Source organism: Lissotriton vulgaris, chromosome 7 (assembly GCF_964263255.1).
Source record: "Lissotriton vulgaris chromosome 7, aLisVul1.2, whole genome shotgun sequence".
NCBI lineage: Eukaryota > Metazoa > Chordata > Amphibia > Caudata > Salamandridae > Lissotriton > Lissotriton vulgaris.
In genome coordinates, this window is record NC_141695.1 from 435264716 (window position 1) to 435281216 (window position 16501).

The 16501-nt window shown below is 40.4% G+C and overlaps 1 protein-coding gene across 1 annotated transcript in view; it reads right to left on the minus strand.

Annotated features, from left to right (window-relative positions):
* Positions 1 to 674: 674 nt before the first annotated feature.
* LOC147701799 (sacsin-like) overlaps positions 675 to 16501 on the minus strand; it is a 305895-nt gene continuing 290068 nt past the window's right edge. The window contains 2 exon segments of the mRNA XM_086930425.1: positions 675 to 5682; positions 5684 to 12567. Of these exon segments, the coding sequence (XP_086786551.1) occupies positions 1594 to 5682; positions 5684 to 12567 (10973 nt within the window). The 3' untranslated portion in view covers positions 675 to 1593.

Here is a 16501-nt window from a genome sequence, read left to right on the forward strand (position 1 = left end):
ATCCGCCCATCTCTAAACCCTAATGACCCCTTTCTGTGCCCGAGCGCCAATTATTCCTTCTAAAAAACACTCATCGCCCCTCCCAGAACACAAAAAACCCATAGAAGTCCTAAACTCTATCCAAGTTTAATGTAATTTTGTTTTTTACTTAAAAATAGATTTCCATTAAAATTTTTCCTCTAATTTTCGATTTTTTTGTAGTTCCTTAACCCCTCCACTGCGCTGAACGTTCCGCGCTGGTGCAGAACGTTCAATAGCGCGGGCGGGGCCGCGACGTTAAGCGGACGTGTGCAGCACTACCAAGGTAGTGCACGTGACGTACGCTGAACGTGCACAGCACTTAAAAGGTTAAAATTGGTTTTCAATGATTTGGTTTCTTTCAATGTGGTTTCCCACTTCTTGTTTTCCATTAATTCACACAAATCATGCACAATCTAGGAACAGTCTGCGACCAATATCCAGCCCAGCAGTACAGCCCTAAAGGACACCTCTAACCACAACACATGACTCTGTCTTTGGACTTCACCATCAATGTTCAACACCCGCCTACATATTTATAAACTGTGGCAAGCTTGTCGGTTACAGCACCTTTATCTATGCTGAAACAGCCTAGAAGATCTGTCGGACATCATGTAGTCTTAGACAACAGAATGGCAACTTCGCTTAACCACAAGGGAATTCAAATCTTTAATAAAAATGTGGGTGCCTTTGTAGAGGCAAAGGCAGATTCGACACAATACATATATCAGCACACGCACTGGGGACTGCCTAGTCACAGTGATGCAGGACATCAATGGTTATAGTATTGAGAAAGTGCCTCAAGGCTCAATTATTTATGTTTTTTTGTATTTTTTGGCCTCATTCCAAGAATGGATTCCTAGCAATAGGTCAAATAAGGACACAAGTGTAATGCCTCATTAAAGATATATTCTTGTGCATTCAGAGAAAATGTAAGAATCTTGGTTCTTTTGCTCTTTTAAAAGGTTCTAAACACTGTGGAAATTTATCACACAAATTTCATTGTGCAGTTCAGGGTTTTGATCAGATAGTGAACAAATCTGTAAGAAAGCTAGGGGTATCCTGATAAGTCAAATTTGGAGAACAGGGACTCCAATTATAGGTAGCCTAGGGTACTACCTGCTTCCTCTGGCTATCCCTATACTACACCTACCACTGCCATTCCCTACTCTGGTTTCAGGATGGGGGCGTCAAAGGCAGAAACGGAAATTAAAGAGTGCCCTAGAAGCCCAGTTTACTTCACTCCTTGCCATTCTATTGCATGAGTGTAAAGAGGATTGCTGTTGAAGAGTTGAGGGTGGTACAAGGGGTCAACTTTATTCATTTTTACGTGGGAGGAAATTAACTGATAATGAAAATGGATGAATGAAATCAGGCAACGTTAACAGAAATTCCCAAGCAAATAGGATGTTATACACTCTCTGCAACCTAACTCAACCTCAAGCTAAAAGTAACGGTTTAACAGATGTTGTGGCAGCAGCAACAACAAGGATTCTATAATTGGAGCTAGAATTCAAGTTACGATATTTATATCTGCACTCCTACAGACAGCATAACGTTCCCCATTTAGACTTGTCATGGCCGGATATATTCATTGATTTTGTTAAGTATATCTCTGGCCAGCCCTAAAGCTTTCTCTTGGCTTGTTGAGAAGATGTCATTAGGTATGTCAGGTGGCAGATGATAATTTGGATACTGTGTCTTTTTATTGTCCACACCAAGTCTTTCCAGTTCTAGGACCATGCCCTGTACTTCCTTAAGGCTGCTGCTAAAAACAGAGATTTTGCATGCCAAATCATAGATGGTAACATCGGTATCAAATCTGTGAGATTTCTTACACAGAACCGCAATCAAAGCTTTCTGGATCGCCTGGTGAATCTTGTATAGCACCCATTCAGGACTGCTGCGGTCAACGTCGTGGAAAGCAGCTTTGAGATCACACTCGGCCTGCCGGAACCACCTGCTAGCTTCACCAACCCTTGGCTTTCTTTGCTGCCTGTCATGGTAGCCCCAAAAATCATATTCACAGTTAGATCTTCTTGTAAAGTTTTCATGATGCTGACGGTGCCGAGAAGCCTCGCCATCCCATCTACTCCAGAATTTTGGAAAGTCTCTATGAGGATTGTATTCATTTCTAGAGTGGCTTGAGCTACTGTGACTTCTGCTCGGACTGCTGAAACCTCTGCCCATGCCATTGTAATCCCCGTCATCTTCTAAGTCTCTTATTCTCTGCTGCAGATATTTGCAAACTTCAGCAGCTAATTGTTCTTGCCCAATATTCTTGTCTGGGTGGTACCAAAGATAAAGCCTTCGAATGGACTGTGTCTTCTCCTTCTTTGACAGTTTGTATATCTCATGGAGTTTCTCATCTATCTCTCTTTTTATGTCCCCCAAAGATTTGTCAAACCACCTGGCTTGATTTTACTTTTGGTCTTGTAGGTTCTCCACCATCAGCAGTTCTCTGCAGCTGTTCTTGCTGATGAGACATCTCTTGAACTGATACAGATCTAGAGCACTGACGTTCATAATACGATCTGGCCCAAGATCAATTCTGAACATCTCCACTTCAATGTCACCACTAACCCTTGATTCCAACTTCTCCAGAATGATCGCATAGAGGTAAACACCTTCTTCATCAGGATCCATGTAACCGACAAATTCATCTACATTAAATTTGTTGACAATGATCATTTCTAGAGAGTCATGCCACTCTTCAGGAATCTCTTCACCTGGACTTGGCATAGAAAAGCTTGTCTGGCTTCCACAATTCCTTGTCAGAAAACAATGATCTTTCATAACGTTGCTTATATCTTGAGGATTTTCACAAGTGAGCATTTCTACTAGGACCAACAATGAATCATGGCTGAGCACATTCATCATTAACCCATTTATCTCCTTTGCCAGAGATGTTATTATGTTTATGGTTTCACGAAAACAAGTTGCTTCCTTGTGCACAAGATAAACTTGGCACTCTCCTTCCATTGTCTTCAAGATAAACACGTCTTTGAACAAGCATGTGTCCTGTAGAGGCTCACATCCTTTAAAGAGAATTGTCTCTATCGACTTGCAACAAATAAGCTCAAGTTTTCTGAAAGCAGTTTTGCATTCTTTCGCAGCCTCACCGGCAGACATTTTTCCCTTGTTTTGTGCTCTCAGTAGGCTCACAAGACCTTCCTGGAAGATACTGGATGAGAAGAGGCCACGTAATCGTCCTTTCAACTCACAGTCATCACCAAGACTGCATGGGCTCCACGATTGAAGGTTTTCTGATGTAACTTCTGAGAGCATCTTAGGCCGAATATCCTCTGGAAGCTGTTGGAGGAGTTTCTCCATTTCATATTGATCATTAAAAAGACTGCATTTCTCAATGTGCACCAGAAACTTAAAAGAACCCTCTAGAGAACTGATTGTCCTCCTTGAATTGCAATTATTGTAAACCAACTTGGCGGAATCATAAAGTCTCCCATCTGTAGCAGGGAGGTAAAGGGATTTTAGACTTTGAAGATCATCGTTAGGTGAACTTTGTTTTATCAGCAAGAACAGTTTTTCCATGGCTTTAAGAAGAGTAGTTCTTTGGTTGCCATGAGGGGATTCCTTCTCTTTGGTTTCCTCATATATTGCAGCAAGCACCCAGGTATAGTGGAACACACTTGGCTCTGCCTCTACCCCAATACTCTCGAACAACGCCCTGTACCTAGCCAACTGAGAAGGCACACTGAAAAGGTATGGCTTGAACAAAACGTCTTCAGGCAATGAAAATAGTAACTGACTAGGTTCTGCCAGGGTATTGTCTTCCAATAAAATCACTGGTAAGCTAGCAAGAGGAGTAGGATCAAATGGAAGATGTCTTTCGAGAAAATTGTAGGTTTTTTCTAGAACTCGACGTCGTGGTTGAGCAAGTTCTACGTTTTTGAATGGTGCTTGACAAACGTTCTTTAGGTTCTGCAGTACTGACACCAGGGGTGGATCAAAAAGGACACCAAATGATTTTAACACATTGGTTTCCCGCTCAGTGAAGTAGGGCATTTTAATGTGATTTGATGACAGACTTTTTGTTTTCAAAAAAGCCACAGATGTCCACACTAGCATTTCATCACTGTCACGTGACTTCACAATGGAATCTTTAAGAGGAATCAGATGGTTATTATTGGCATATGCTGGGTGTATTTTTTGCAAGTCAGTATTCGTGTTAACTGCAGCTACAAATTTGATAGTAGAGACTTTCTCAATGAAATCCTTTGTAAGATTTTCCACTTTCAATGTAAGCATGTGTGAAAACAATACTTTTATCTTAGGCTCCAGTGATCTTACCAAAATACCTCTTTGTGCTTCTTGTTCAACCTCAGTTGCAAATGTAATGAAGTCCTGGACAGATACTTTATGCCTCAAACCAATACCAATAAGGACCTCCTTAATGATGCTAAAAGTGTATCCTACCTGGGTGAAAAATTCTTCTGGAATAAACCTTGTCTGCAGCTGAAACGTTTTGAATATTGAGCAGTCAGGATCATAATAGTAAGATGCCGGCTGAAGTGTTCCTTGTCCATCTCTAATGAACTGGACCGATCTAAGTGAAGAGAAAATGTTCTTCTCTTCAGCTTTAAATGCTTCAGGATATTGATGCTTTAGATTCAGTAGGAGGTTTAGAATTTTTATTAGATGATCTTCACGCATGTTTGGAAGCAGGGGAAGCAGAAAATGTACAAGGAATTGCAAATCATCAAATGTTTGAATATTCATGTTCTTAGCCAAAACTGTATAGAGGTAGCAATCACGTAAAAAGACAGTCTGTGAATCTATCTGGTAGAGCCCTCTGTAAACATCATTCAGTTCCTTTGTGAGCTTTGTATGAAGGATGTACCTCTTCTGGTAGATATTCAGGGTCTGATGCTTTCCATCTATCGTCTCAAATAAGGGTAGATACTGGATTCGGTTAAAAAAACAGGTCTTATCTTTGATTTGAGGTAGCCCATCCACAAGTAAACTCAGTAGCGTTTCGATCTCCCTACTACTCAACTTGTTCCAGTGGAGGAGGTTGTTTCTGGACCACAACATCTCCAGGACAGAGAAGCAGTTGTTAGTCTGCAGTAAATAAGGTTTGATGCTGTGGTATCCTATGTTAAAAGGAATTATTGATGTGTTTAGCTTTGGAAAACCTAACTTGAATAGACATTTGGCCAGATCATCCTTCAATTCATAGAAAATTATCTTGAGGCTACCAGGAGGCAATAGAAATATGCAATTTTTATATTCAAAGGACACTGGTACAATTGCCCAGTCACAAAAAAGTGCAACCAATTCTTGAAACATTATTTGGTGGACTTCATAATTTTCATGGCTTTCGTTAATCTTGGTCTCAAAGAATTTCCAGACTGCCTTCATCCAGACCTCAGCCGTTTTAGGTAATTCATGGTGAACCATGTCATTCTTTGTTGACACTTTGAAACATTGCCCTAGAAAGTCTTTGATGAAACTCGCTGATTCTTGAATTGAGAAATCTTTCAAGAAGCCTGCTTTCAGAAGTGGTAAAGCATTCTCAACATCAACAACATCATGGCTGATAAATATGTGCTTCTGTGCCGGAAATAAACATGAAAATAAAGTAAGGTACTTAGGCTCAGCCTTACAGAATCTTCTCAGTTTTCCATCAAGAGTCACAAGAAGAAGGAAGATCATTCAAACAATCACCAATCGTTTTTTTTTCAACCTTAAGACAAAAATTCAAGAGAGAGCGACAGCAGGTTTCACTTCCAAGGAGGGTGTCGGAGACTGGGTGAGGTAAGCTCTGCCCTTCTGGGCAAAGACTTTGGGCCTTTAAGTATTTGCAGACTGTTTCAGGGTGCACAGATATAACCTGTATCCGTGCCTTTTTAAACTCCTCAAAGATGGTCTGAAGACTCTGAAAGGGTAGCACCATTTTCATTTTGATGTTTTGAAGAGCACATTCCAATTCTGTATTTAGCTTTCCCAAAAGAAAGTGGGGTTCTTTTGTTATCATCTGATTGACTCCTGCCCATTCGACAATCACAATATCTTTAGTAAAGGTACGAATTTGCACAGTTTCTTTCTTATAGACAGGAATGAGCATACTTCGCTTTTCGAAGATTGTACGGTAGACGTGATTAACCATCTTCTGCAACAGTGAGGGTATTTTATCAGATATGCGGGGGAAAAAGCGTAACAATTTTTCATTTAGAGAATATTCACATACCTTAAAGTTTTCAAACCTTAAAGGCCCTGCTGTGTTTTTATAAAACAATTTGCACAAGTGTTCCAGGAGATCACTATACAGTGGGGCAAGAATATGCGTTAGGAGCACAGAGTTCCATTCTGTTTTTGCACTCCCACCATCTTCTCCGCAGATGTCCCTACGGGCAGAGTCCACTATGAAATTTCCATTAATATGAACTGGCAGGCCTGTCTCCACTGGAAGTGGTAAAGTGCAAAATGTCCTACCTGGTACTAAGTCATTAATGCATGCTGCCACAGCACCATGCACTATACGGTAGCACTTCAAGCTCTCACAGACTCTACGTATATCAGCCAATGTATCATCCCCCTTAACTCCAATCTGCTTAGCTACAACCCATTTAGTAGCTAATTGAGACCAGCTACAATGTATGTCCACAATGTAAAACACTTGGCACGGTGTGGTCTCATTCATGGTCAATTTTGCCTCTGCAAACTCCTTGAGTTTGTTCTTGAAAGTCACACGGTGCTGCTCACTAATACTGCTGGTTTGTGCATCAACTGAAATAATCTTCTTTAGCTGACCATCTTCCTGTGTGATTTTTGAGAATGTGATGCTCTGAATGTTATTTAGAAAAAGTATAAAGTTGCTTGCGTCCTTCTCCAGTTGCCCCCATAGTGCCTCGATGTCACGAGTAGATACCGTCTGATCTGAGATTTCAGATTTATGTGCAATCTCAGCTGTCCTTAGTGGCAGGCGAAAGAGCGTCCCCTGTTCCAGATTAAAGTTGGCAGGAAGGAAAGTATCATACACATCCTGAAATGTATTTTTGAACTCTGGGTTGACAGATATCTTTGCACCAGGAGAGCTATGATGCGCAGTTTTCAAGAACAGAAGGTTGGGGTCAAATATACACAATGTACTGTCACCCGTCACAAAAGATGGGCAGTCTGTCAAGTGATAGACCGCATTAAACCCAAGCCCATACTTCCCAGTCTTGTCTAGTCTATCACCTTTCCCACCTTTGCCTAGTTGTTGAATCCCTTCAATATCTTCATTAGTAAAGACTTTATTGTTATAGATACAAAGGGCTGGGCCTTGTAATGGGTTCCACTCTTCCCCAAAAGTACGTAACGTAGGATGTGTCCGCCTGTCCCATACAAAATGGATCTCTGTGGCACCAGAGTCATCTGCATTCTGAATAAGCTCCTTAAGAATATCGGTTCTGGAGGAGTATTCTCTGATAATATTCCTGATACGCCTTGTAAGGTCTTCTTTGGCCCCAAAGTCTGACACCCAGCAGGATAACTTGGTGATTTTCAGGTTCTGCAGAATTTTGTGAATTTTAGTTGGTACCCTAAACTGCAAGGCCACAGACCGAGGGATCAAATCATGACAGAAGAGCATATCGCTCTCGCAAGGTAAGCAAAGAATGTCATTGTAGTGAAGCTTGTCTGCAGGACGCAAGATTCCATCTTGATCTGGAAGGAGCATGCACTGAGTTTGAAAGCAGCTAACATCAGTTTCATCTATTGTTTTTTCAAATATCACATTGATGAGTTTCATTGTTAAATTAAACTCCTTTTTAGGTAACCGATTTCCTTGATGCTCTCTAGCAATGCTCTGAAGGACAGCAATGTAGTTTTTAACTGTAAAACTGTCTCGGAGACCTACACACTTCCACAATAGATCAAATTCTTGAAATTGCTTGGGCAACTGATACAGATAAGGTGCTGCCTCAAAGGATATACAGACTGCAACTGAACTCAAATGTACAAACTGATGATCTATAAGAACGAAGGGAAAGTCAAAAGCTCTAGTTTTAATCTCATTCCATTTACCTGGTCTATCCTGTATGGCCTTGTTCAAGTAGGTATAGCACTTTCTGGCAATCTCTGTAAGTTCTTGCTTGGGTAACACATTGGACATTCTATGAGCTTTTGCTAGTTGTAACATCACTGTCTGAATTGATGGAAGACTGTTCAGCCCCAAAAACTCCATGATCTCTTTACAGAATTCAAAATACTTTCCAATATGGTCTTTACTAAGGACCGCTTTACTAAGGTTAACCAAACTGAGGTGCTTGTAATGGAAAATCTCTACGGGCTTTTTGAGTGCGATTTCAGCCACATTCTGTAAATTGCTGCAGGGAGGAAGAATAGCAGGAAGAAACGAAATGTTCCTAAACAGAGCTTGGTCAGTGTTACTAGAGGTTTGTGCTACAAGGTCCCGGAGCAGCTCCAGTATATGGTGTATGCGGCTGCATGCCTTTTGTCTATCATGCTTCCAGACTGCTGAGATGTTTTGGGCTCGCTCCATCAATTGCATCATAGGGAGGTGGTCTTTTAACATTCCGAGAAGTTCAAGGCGGGACAACCGTTCAAGTTTCAGATAGGTTTCAGGTGTTCCCTGAGGAAAGCGTCCATCTTCCTTCCCAAACAGGGAGGCTACTTTACCCTCTGGGTGAACTAGATTGCCAATGATCTGTAGGGTTCCATAAGGGGTCGATGGAATGCAGGGGACAGACATTAGCAATCTATCTAGTTCCTTATTGTTCATATCAATGGCATGGGTAATGAGGGCATCCCTTGCTTCTGAGGCTACATCGCCCAAGTTGTTGAATACAATCTCTTTGTAAAACCTTTCCCAGTTGTAAGTATTTCTAAGCAAGGCTTCACCACAACCACTTGCAATGAAACCATCTTTGACCCACTCTGGTAGCGGGATAGCCACAAATGGTTTGGGGAGCATTGCAGAGAATACCTGTGTTGCAGTCTCACCAATGTACCCATTTTTCACAATTTCTGACCTTAAGAAACATGCATGCTTAATTGTGCACCATTCATGCCCATTGTTAAAGACAGCAAGAAACCCATGGTCTACTGCTCTGTAGAAAGCTTTCAGCGCTCCAATAAAATAAGATTTAATTTTTCTGATATCAGGCCAAAATGTGTGGTAGCTGTAGACTTCTAATAAACCATCCTGACACATTTTCTGGAGCTGGACTAGAGCTCTTACCCAAGCCACCAGAACTGCATCACAAAGAAGTTTCTTGTTCCACTCGCCCTTTTCAGTTGTGTCCCATAGGCTTTTCCTGTTGGACATGACAGCAAAGGTTCCATTAAGGTGAAATGGGAGACCAGAGAAAATGGAAAGAGGCAGAAAACAGAAAACCTGCCCAATAAAGTCATCCAAATCAGGTGTCCATTTCCCAGTGTCAACGTTCCTTTTCAATGGCAGGGCTAGCCCGGCCACTGGGAGCGAAAACCCAATTTTATTCTGGCTGTTGTGTTTAAATGTTTTTAAAGACTCTCCAATGCCAAAGCTGGAGTGCAGAAGATAATGTTTTTCATAAGTCCTTGACCTTTGTATCCTTGTGACCCTGATGATTGCGAATTCGGTCACATCAACAACCATGTTTTTGGACAGGAGTGCTGCGATAGCTTTCTGTTCGTTCTGAAGGAAGAAGTCCTCAGTAATGCTCAACTTCTGAGCCTGCTCCCTGTATAGTTCCAATTGGAAAACAGGGTTATCGGGTGATGATAATTCAGGAGGAAGAAATCCAAGACTTACTTCCCGAACTCCTTTTAGGAAGATTATTAAGTTTTGAGAAGACTCTTGGAAGATATTCACAAGTGCTTTAATCTCTTGTTCATTAAGGCTTTGATCACAAATCTTTGAACATTTTGCATCTTCCTCTGTTCTGAAAGGCAAACGAATAAGTGTTCCGTTGTAGTCGAGTGTTCCCTTCAGATTGCAGCCAAAAACATTTTCATATGGGTGAAACTGATCAGAAAATAACTGAAGTACTTGAGGGTGCTTCTGGAGGTTTAGTTTGATACCCGGATTCGCTTCACTTTGAATGTGTTTCGAGAGATGATTTGCATTGGGGTCAAACATAAGCATGCTGCTCCCACTGAGTATAGATGGCACATCGGTTACACGATACACTGTATTGAAACCAAGTCCAAATTTTCCAATCTTCTCAACCTGGAGCTCTTTAGTAGCTGCTCCAACCCGTGTGATATTACAGAAGTCTTCATCACTGAACTTGCTGTTATTATATGACCACAATGCAGGCCCATGGCAAGATGCCATTTCTGGGTCTATAAGACTCTTTCGAAAGGAAAGGTTTTGTCTCATATCCACTAAGAAGTTACAGATCGTGGCACCTGCATCATCAGCGTTCTGTATCATCTCCTTGAAGAGATCAACCTCTTCACTGTATTCTCTGAGGATGTTCTTTATTCTGAGCGTGATAGGTTCTGAGGGTCCCCAGGGTTCAAAATACTCTGGCTTTAGTATCTTGGTGCTGAGTAATGGGACTTTAAGAAAGGCGGCTGTGGTCAATGTGATATCTTCATGAACAATGCTATAGTCCAGTTCATTTCCTAGGTCTTTCAGGCATTCCTTTGGCATATCACAGAACAAGACAGTAGACAAGGGTTTTAAAGTAAACACACCTCTCATTGAATGTACTGGAATAGGAAGATCATCTGTACCTTGAAGGCCTCTTCTCTTCATCCAGTCCAAAACAGATATAGCAAGTTTTAGTTCAACATTAGTGCCACAACAAGAACTCCTGACCTGTATGTCCTTCATAATTTTCTGAAGCATATTATTGATCTCAATGTCTGCCATGGTCTCACGGACGCCACACTGCTGGAAGAGCCTTTTGTAGATCAGGAAATCAGGAGGCACCTTCTTGATCTGGGAGCTCAGATCTAAGTCTTCTGGATAGGACATAAGGATCTCAGATGGGGCAGAAAAGTCAGCACCATTCCAGATCCTCATACTGTCCAACACGTTCCCGAACTGACCTAGGTTGCCTTGCATATGGCTGTAAATATTGTGCAATTTCATGACCAATGAGTAGTAATCTATTGTCTGGTAATGAAGGCTAAGGGCTGTGAGGTTTTCTATTACTTTATTGGGAGGTGGTGATTCATTCAAGCCAAGACTATTGCTTGCTTGTTCATTGAATTCATCCGTGATGGGCATAGAGAACTCCACAAGAGAAGAGTGCTTCTTATTTCTCATGTCTGTAGGTTTGCAAAATGTTACCTTATCATTAGAAGCAATCCACGGCACCCACGCCATGCTACACAATGATTTCATTTGCTTGATATCAGAGCTAGAGAGCACTTGGGTGTCATTGCAAACTCTGATAAGTGCTCTTGCCTTTCTCTCTAGAACTTTAAGACCTTTTATACCACTGTTTCTGTTCACCTCATCTGCAATATGTAGAACATCTACCAGGGAGATGTCCTGAATAGTATCTTTCAGACCAAGAACTCTCAAAGACTTCAATGTTAGTGGTTCCTGAAAGCTGCTAGGAGGAAACCTACAGGAATCGAATATATCCTGAAATGTTACATTTTCAGGGTCAAAAAGAGCAGATGGCTTGACCATCTCCCCATTACAAGGTATGAAGGGCAGGCCTTCACAAATTTTCCTGAGCTCATTAGTCAGGCTGAACAGCACATCACCATTTCTTAAGATCCACAGCATGATGCCTTCTGCTTTACTATTGTGATGGATATACTGCTTGGTTTTGATAGCCTTAACTGACCGTATAGCAATATCAGATGAACTCAAGAAGGGTACCCTCATTTGCATCAGTAGTCTCCGATCATTTTCACTTCTGCATGTAAGCAGTGTTTCTGGCAGCACAAGATCACTGGGAATAGTTGGGACAGTGCATTTATCTACAGCTTGGGTATTTAGGGCTGGAATTAGGTCCGACCCTGTGGACTGCAGGGAGAGCATCTTGCTAAAGATGGGCAACTGACATATAACTTTGCACTCTTCAGTGGTTAATCTGGTTGCCAGTGAGAACAAGTCACGGAGCATTAGTTTCTGTTCCAGTGTCATCGCTGTCAACTTTTGGATTACTGTGGCCACACCTATATTTGAAAAGGCCTTTAGAATATTGTTTGACGTGGGTGCGAGTACATAGTCCGAAAGATTCTTGTGCCAAACATGCGAGTCCCATTGGCATATTACTGTGCAGCCAATGGTTTCTAATATCCTAACCATAGTTTCTGTCAGGCTGTGTCCATCTTTGTTTAGGAAGAGAAGACAAGATTTCTGCCTCAGCCTTACCAGCTGGAGCGTCTGGACCCCATGCTCCACTGGTCTCATGGGCACCAGGGGATAGCCTTCAAATGGTGATAGGACATCAACATCCTGCTGAAGGAAGCTCCAAAATACATGTAGCCATTCTCTAGGAGGCTGAAGCGATTCATCTAAGTGCCAGGACACCTCTTCAGAGCCACTCATCCAGCTTGCTGGTAAGGCCTTGAGTAAGTTCTTCTTGATCACCTCCTTATCCAGGCACACAAGATTTCTGAATATTTCTGCAGAAGACAAAAGATAGTTTGTAAGCAAACAGTGCTACCTACCATCATTGCGACATCAAGTGATACTGTCAACTAGAGCAGTTCACAAATATACAAACACATGATTTTAAGGCTTGAAAGCAAGCATGCACAGCCTAGTTTGGGAAGGAAGGAATTTAACAAAGGAGGTCATAATACTTGTAGGTGAAATTTCTTCTGAATTTGTTGTATTCTACCTTTGGTCATTTTGGAGGCTAGTCACTATGTTTATCTCCCTGGGACTTGAGAATTTAAGGCAGGCATACAGCCTGGTCATTCATCCGCAAATTATTTACTGGCCTGTGTATTGTTGCCAAAAAAGGCACCTATCTATCTGCTGCCTCCTGGAATACTTCTATCCTTTCCCTCAAGTGTACCTTCCTTTTACCAGTGTTGCATGTTTCTTGTATTTCCCATTTAGTTGTTGCTTTTTTCTCCTACTTGTCCTACTTCCTAAGCCATCTTATACATGCCTTGAAGGATCCCCACTGAGTGCCATAGGTAAACATAGTAACCAACTAGTCACTATTTCATGTTTAAAAACTGTATCCATGGGTGCCTCAGAAGAGCACCATCACTAATTTGCACTGTTAGTCTTCTTTGGAGTAGCTTTAAGTAACTCTGCTGGTGAATAACACACCAGTGCATAAAACAAATGAGTCATCTCTACCATCCAGATCTTCATCTCTCTGGGCAAAGGTGCACATCTATCCTCAAAAGGAAGCTATGTACTGCAGAATAGAAAGTGCATGTATGTTCATTTGGGTTGATCTCTGCAGATATCAACTGGGCCTAGTGTTACCATTTAGTATTTCAGGGTATATGTTCAATGTTAGTTTTAGGCAGATGTCACATCTAACCTTACTTTTGTAGCCCAAGGAGGTTTTAAGTTGGAATTATGTGGTACCAGCCACTATTTAGTCTTGGTGACACGGTGGTTAGTGCTTAGCTAGTGAGAGTTTTTCTCCTGTCACCCATCCCCTGAGCCTGGGTTTCGGGGGTGCTGGTTATCTGGGGCTCTAATTTGAGCTGGGTTAATTAGAATAGGTGTGCAGCACGTTCTTTATGTTATATAGGGTTGTCGCTTTGAGGCAGGCGCTTAGGCAGTTGGCAGAGAATTTGACATAGTTAACAAGGTTTATTCTTGTTTAGAGGGGCAATGCTGGTTGAAAGGGAACAGGTAGATAAGTTCATGCCTGGAGGAGCCAGAAAGTTAAAGGTTCTGTAGGAAGCTTAGTTGAGTAAGGGATAATAGTTGTAGTAAAGGGGTTGCGGTGTTTGAAGCCCACAGTTGCAGTTCTGCAGCTCTGGAGTGGGTACACTATTACTGTATTAAATTGTTGTGGGAGGGGAGAGAGATTTTAGGGGAGTGGGTAGCTTAACATAGGTGAGTAAAGTTGTATAGTGAGGCTCTAATTTTGTAAGGCAAAAACCTAGGTTGCTTTTGTTATGTGCACCTGTTTCAATAAAGTGGCCTTTTTCATGCAAACCTTGTGTCAGTGGTCTGTGCTGCTCCCCTTCTTCCCCAACTTATCTGAGTAGTCGATCTATTAAAATATATGGGGCCAGTCCCTTTAATGCTTTGAAAATTAGGCATCAATTTTTAATTTTAATATGCTGTCTAATCAGTAGTTTGTGGAAGTATTAGATTCCTTCTTCTGCACGGGAATAATATGAGTGTCTGGCATGTGTGGAGTGTTCAGAAGAGGAGGAGGAGGTTCGATAAGCGGCAGTTGTGTGGCGACTTCTCCAGGCATCTGTACTTAACAATGAGCTCGCCTATTTTTTATAAATAAATCTCTGTCTTCTTTCACTGGTTATGAGGAGCCATGTGGATTGAGAGGAGAACGCCAAGTATGTTCTGTCCCCGCAATTGGCAGTTAGTGTGTAATTGAATCCAAGTGGTGCCAGTGCAACTAAAAGAGACATTTGTGGCCAGCAATTGTCGGAGCAGGAGGCTACCCGGTTCGTGCCTTATTCATAGGATATGCTCATGCTTCTCTGGGGCCCTTTATAAAGTGGAAACAAGGGAGTCTCATGACGCAAGACATCAGTGAATGAGCTGCCTTGTGTGCAAGAAAAAGACTGCTGCATCAGGGCCGGACTGGGAACTGAAAGCAGCCCTGGCAAACTTCCCCAGACCAGCCCTCGTCCGGCGCGTCGCGAGCTAGCCCCACCACTACTAAGGCAGTTTGGTGGGGTTTTCCCCCAACAAAATTCTGGAAAAAAACAGACCAAAATGGTGCACTTTAAAGCACATTTTTCATTACATATTTAATTTTATCAACTTTCAAAGCACAGTAAATAGTAGATGATGACCTTAAAGAGCACCAGGTTACTCACTCAGTCATATGTGTACTCATAGACATTCTTACAGAGACCACCAAAAATAGACTGAAACATACAAACCTCTATTAATAAAGGGGGCAGTCCTTTTTGATCTGTTTAATTGTTTTTGATCATTGCAAGAAATTGGGGTTGTTGGTCGACTGTGGGTATGACGAGGGGCGGCTTCTCCATTTGAGTGGAGGAGCGTGGCCCCACAAAGAAGAGCCCCAGTCCAGCGCTGAAAAATGACAAGCATTTGCAATGCAATAGGTCTTGCAAATTTTGAAAATTAGAGCTTTTGGTGTTAGAAATGACAATGGTTTTTAATTTTGTTTTCTGTATATAGTGGAGTGATGATATTTGCATAGTGCTATTTCTATTGGCATGCAGACAAAATATCAATTTTTTAATATCGACCTACCATAATATCGATGTTTTAATATCGAAGGGACAGAATATAGAAGGTAAGTAATATCGATTTTTTTAATATCGATGTAAGTAATATCGATACTACTAATATCGATTTTTAGATGATTTTTATGTATATTATGTATTTAATATGTATTTTTATAATATGTAATTTAAGTAAATTTATTTTAGTACTGTAGCAAGTTTGGGGTTTATAGGGGAATAGGGTGGGAAGTAATTTAATTATACTAAATAAATTATTAATTTTTTAGGAATGATAAATTATTTTAAATTAATTGGTAATTCATTTTTATTAATTGGTAATTTATTTTAATTCATGGATTAATTGATAATTATGTTCTGTAGTGGGTTGTAGGTTTATAGGGGAATAAGATGGGAAGTAATTTAATTATTAATTTTTTAGGAATTATAAATTAATTTTCATTAATTGGTAATAATTTTTATTAATTGGTAATTCATTTTAATTAATTGATTAATTGATAATTATGTTCTGTAGCGGGTTGTGGGTTTATAGGGGAATAGGGTGGGAAGTAAGTAAATTATACTAAATTAATTATACATTTTTAGGGATTATAAAAAAATTAATTAATTGGTAATTAATTTTTATTAATTGGTAATTAACCTTAATTCACTGATTATTTGATAATTATATTCTGTAGCGGGTTATGGGTTTATAGGGGAATAGAGTGGGAAGTAATTTAAATGTAATTAAGTAATAATTAATTGTTTTTGCTAATTATATTATTGGTAATTAATTATTAATTGGTAATTATTTTTTATACATTGGTAATTAATTTTAATTAATTGATAATTATGCTAAGTGTATTATTTTAATATTGGCATTTGTTGTGCTTTAATAGTGTGTAAAGTAATTGATATGTAATTAAGTAGCCATTACAGTTATAGTTGGGCATTGATAATTTATTGGATATTAATTATTAATTGGTAATTATTTTTTTAATAATCATTTATTGGTATTTGTAAATAGTTTAGATTAATTTAATAAATATTTATTTACATATTTTAAAATATTAGTTTATTGAGAAGTATGTTATTTTTAACTTTTACGCTATCCAACACATTCCCTACAGTTGCACTCTCTGGAGTGGGAATAGTAATTGTTACCCCTACGCTATCCAACACTTTCCCTACTGTT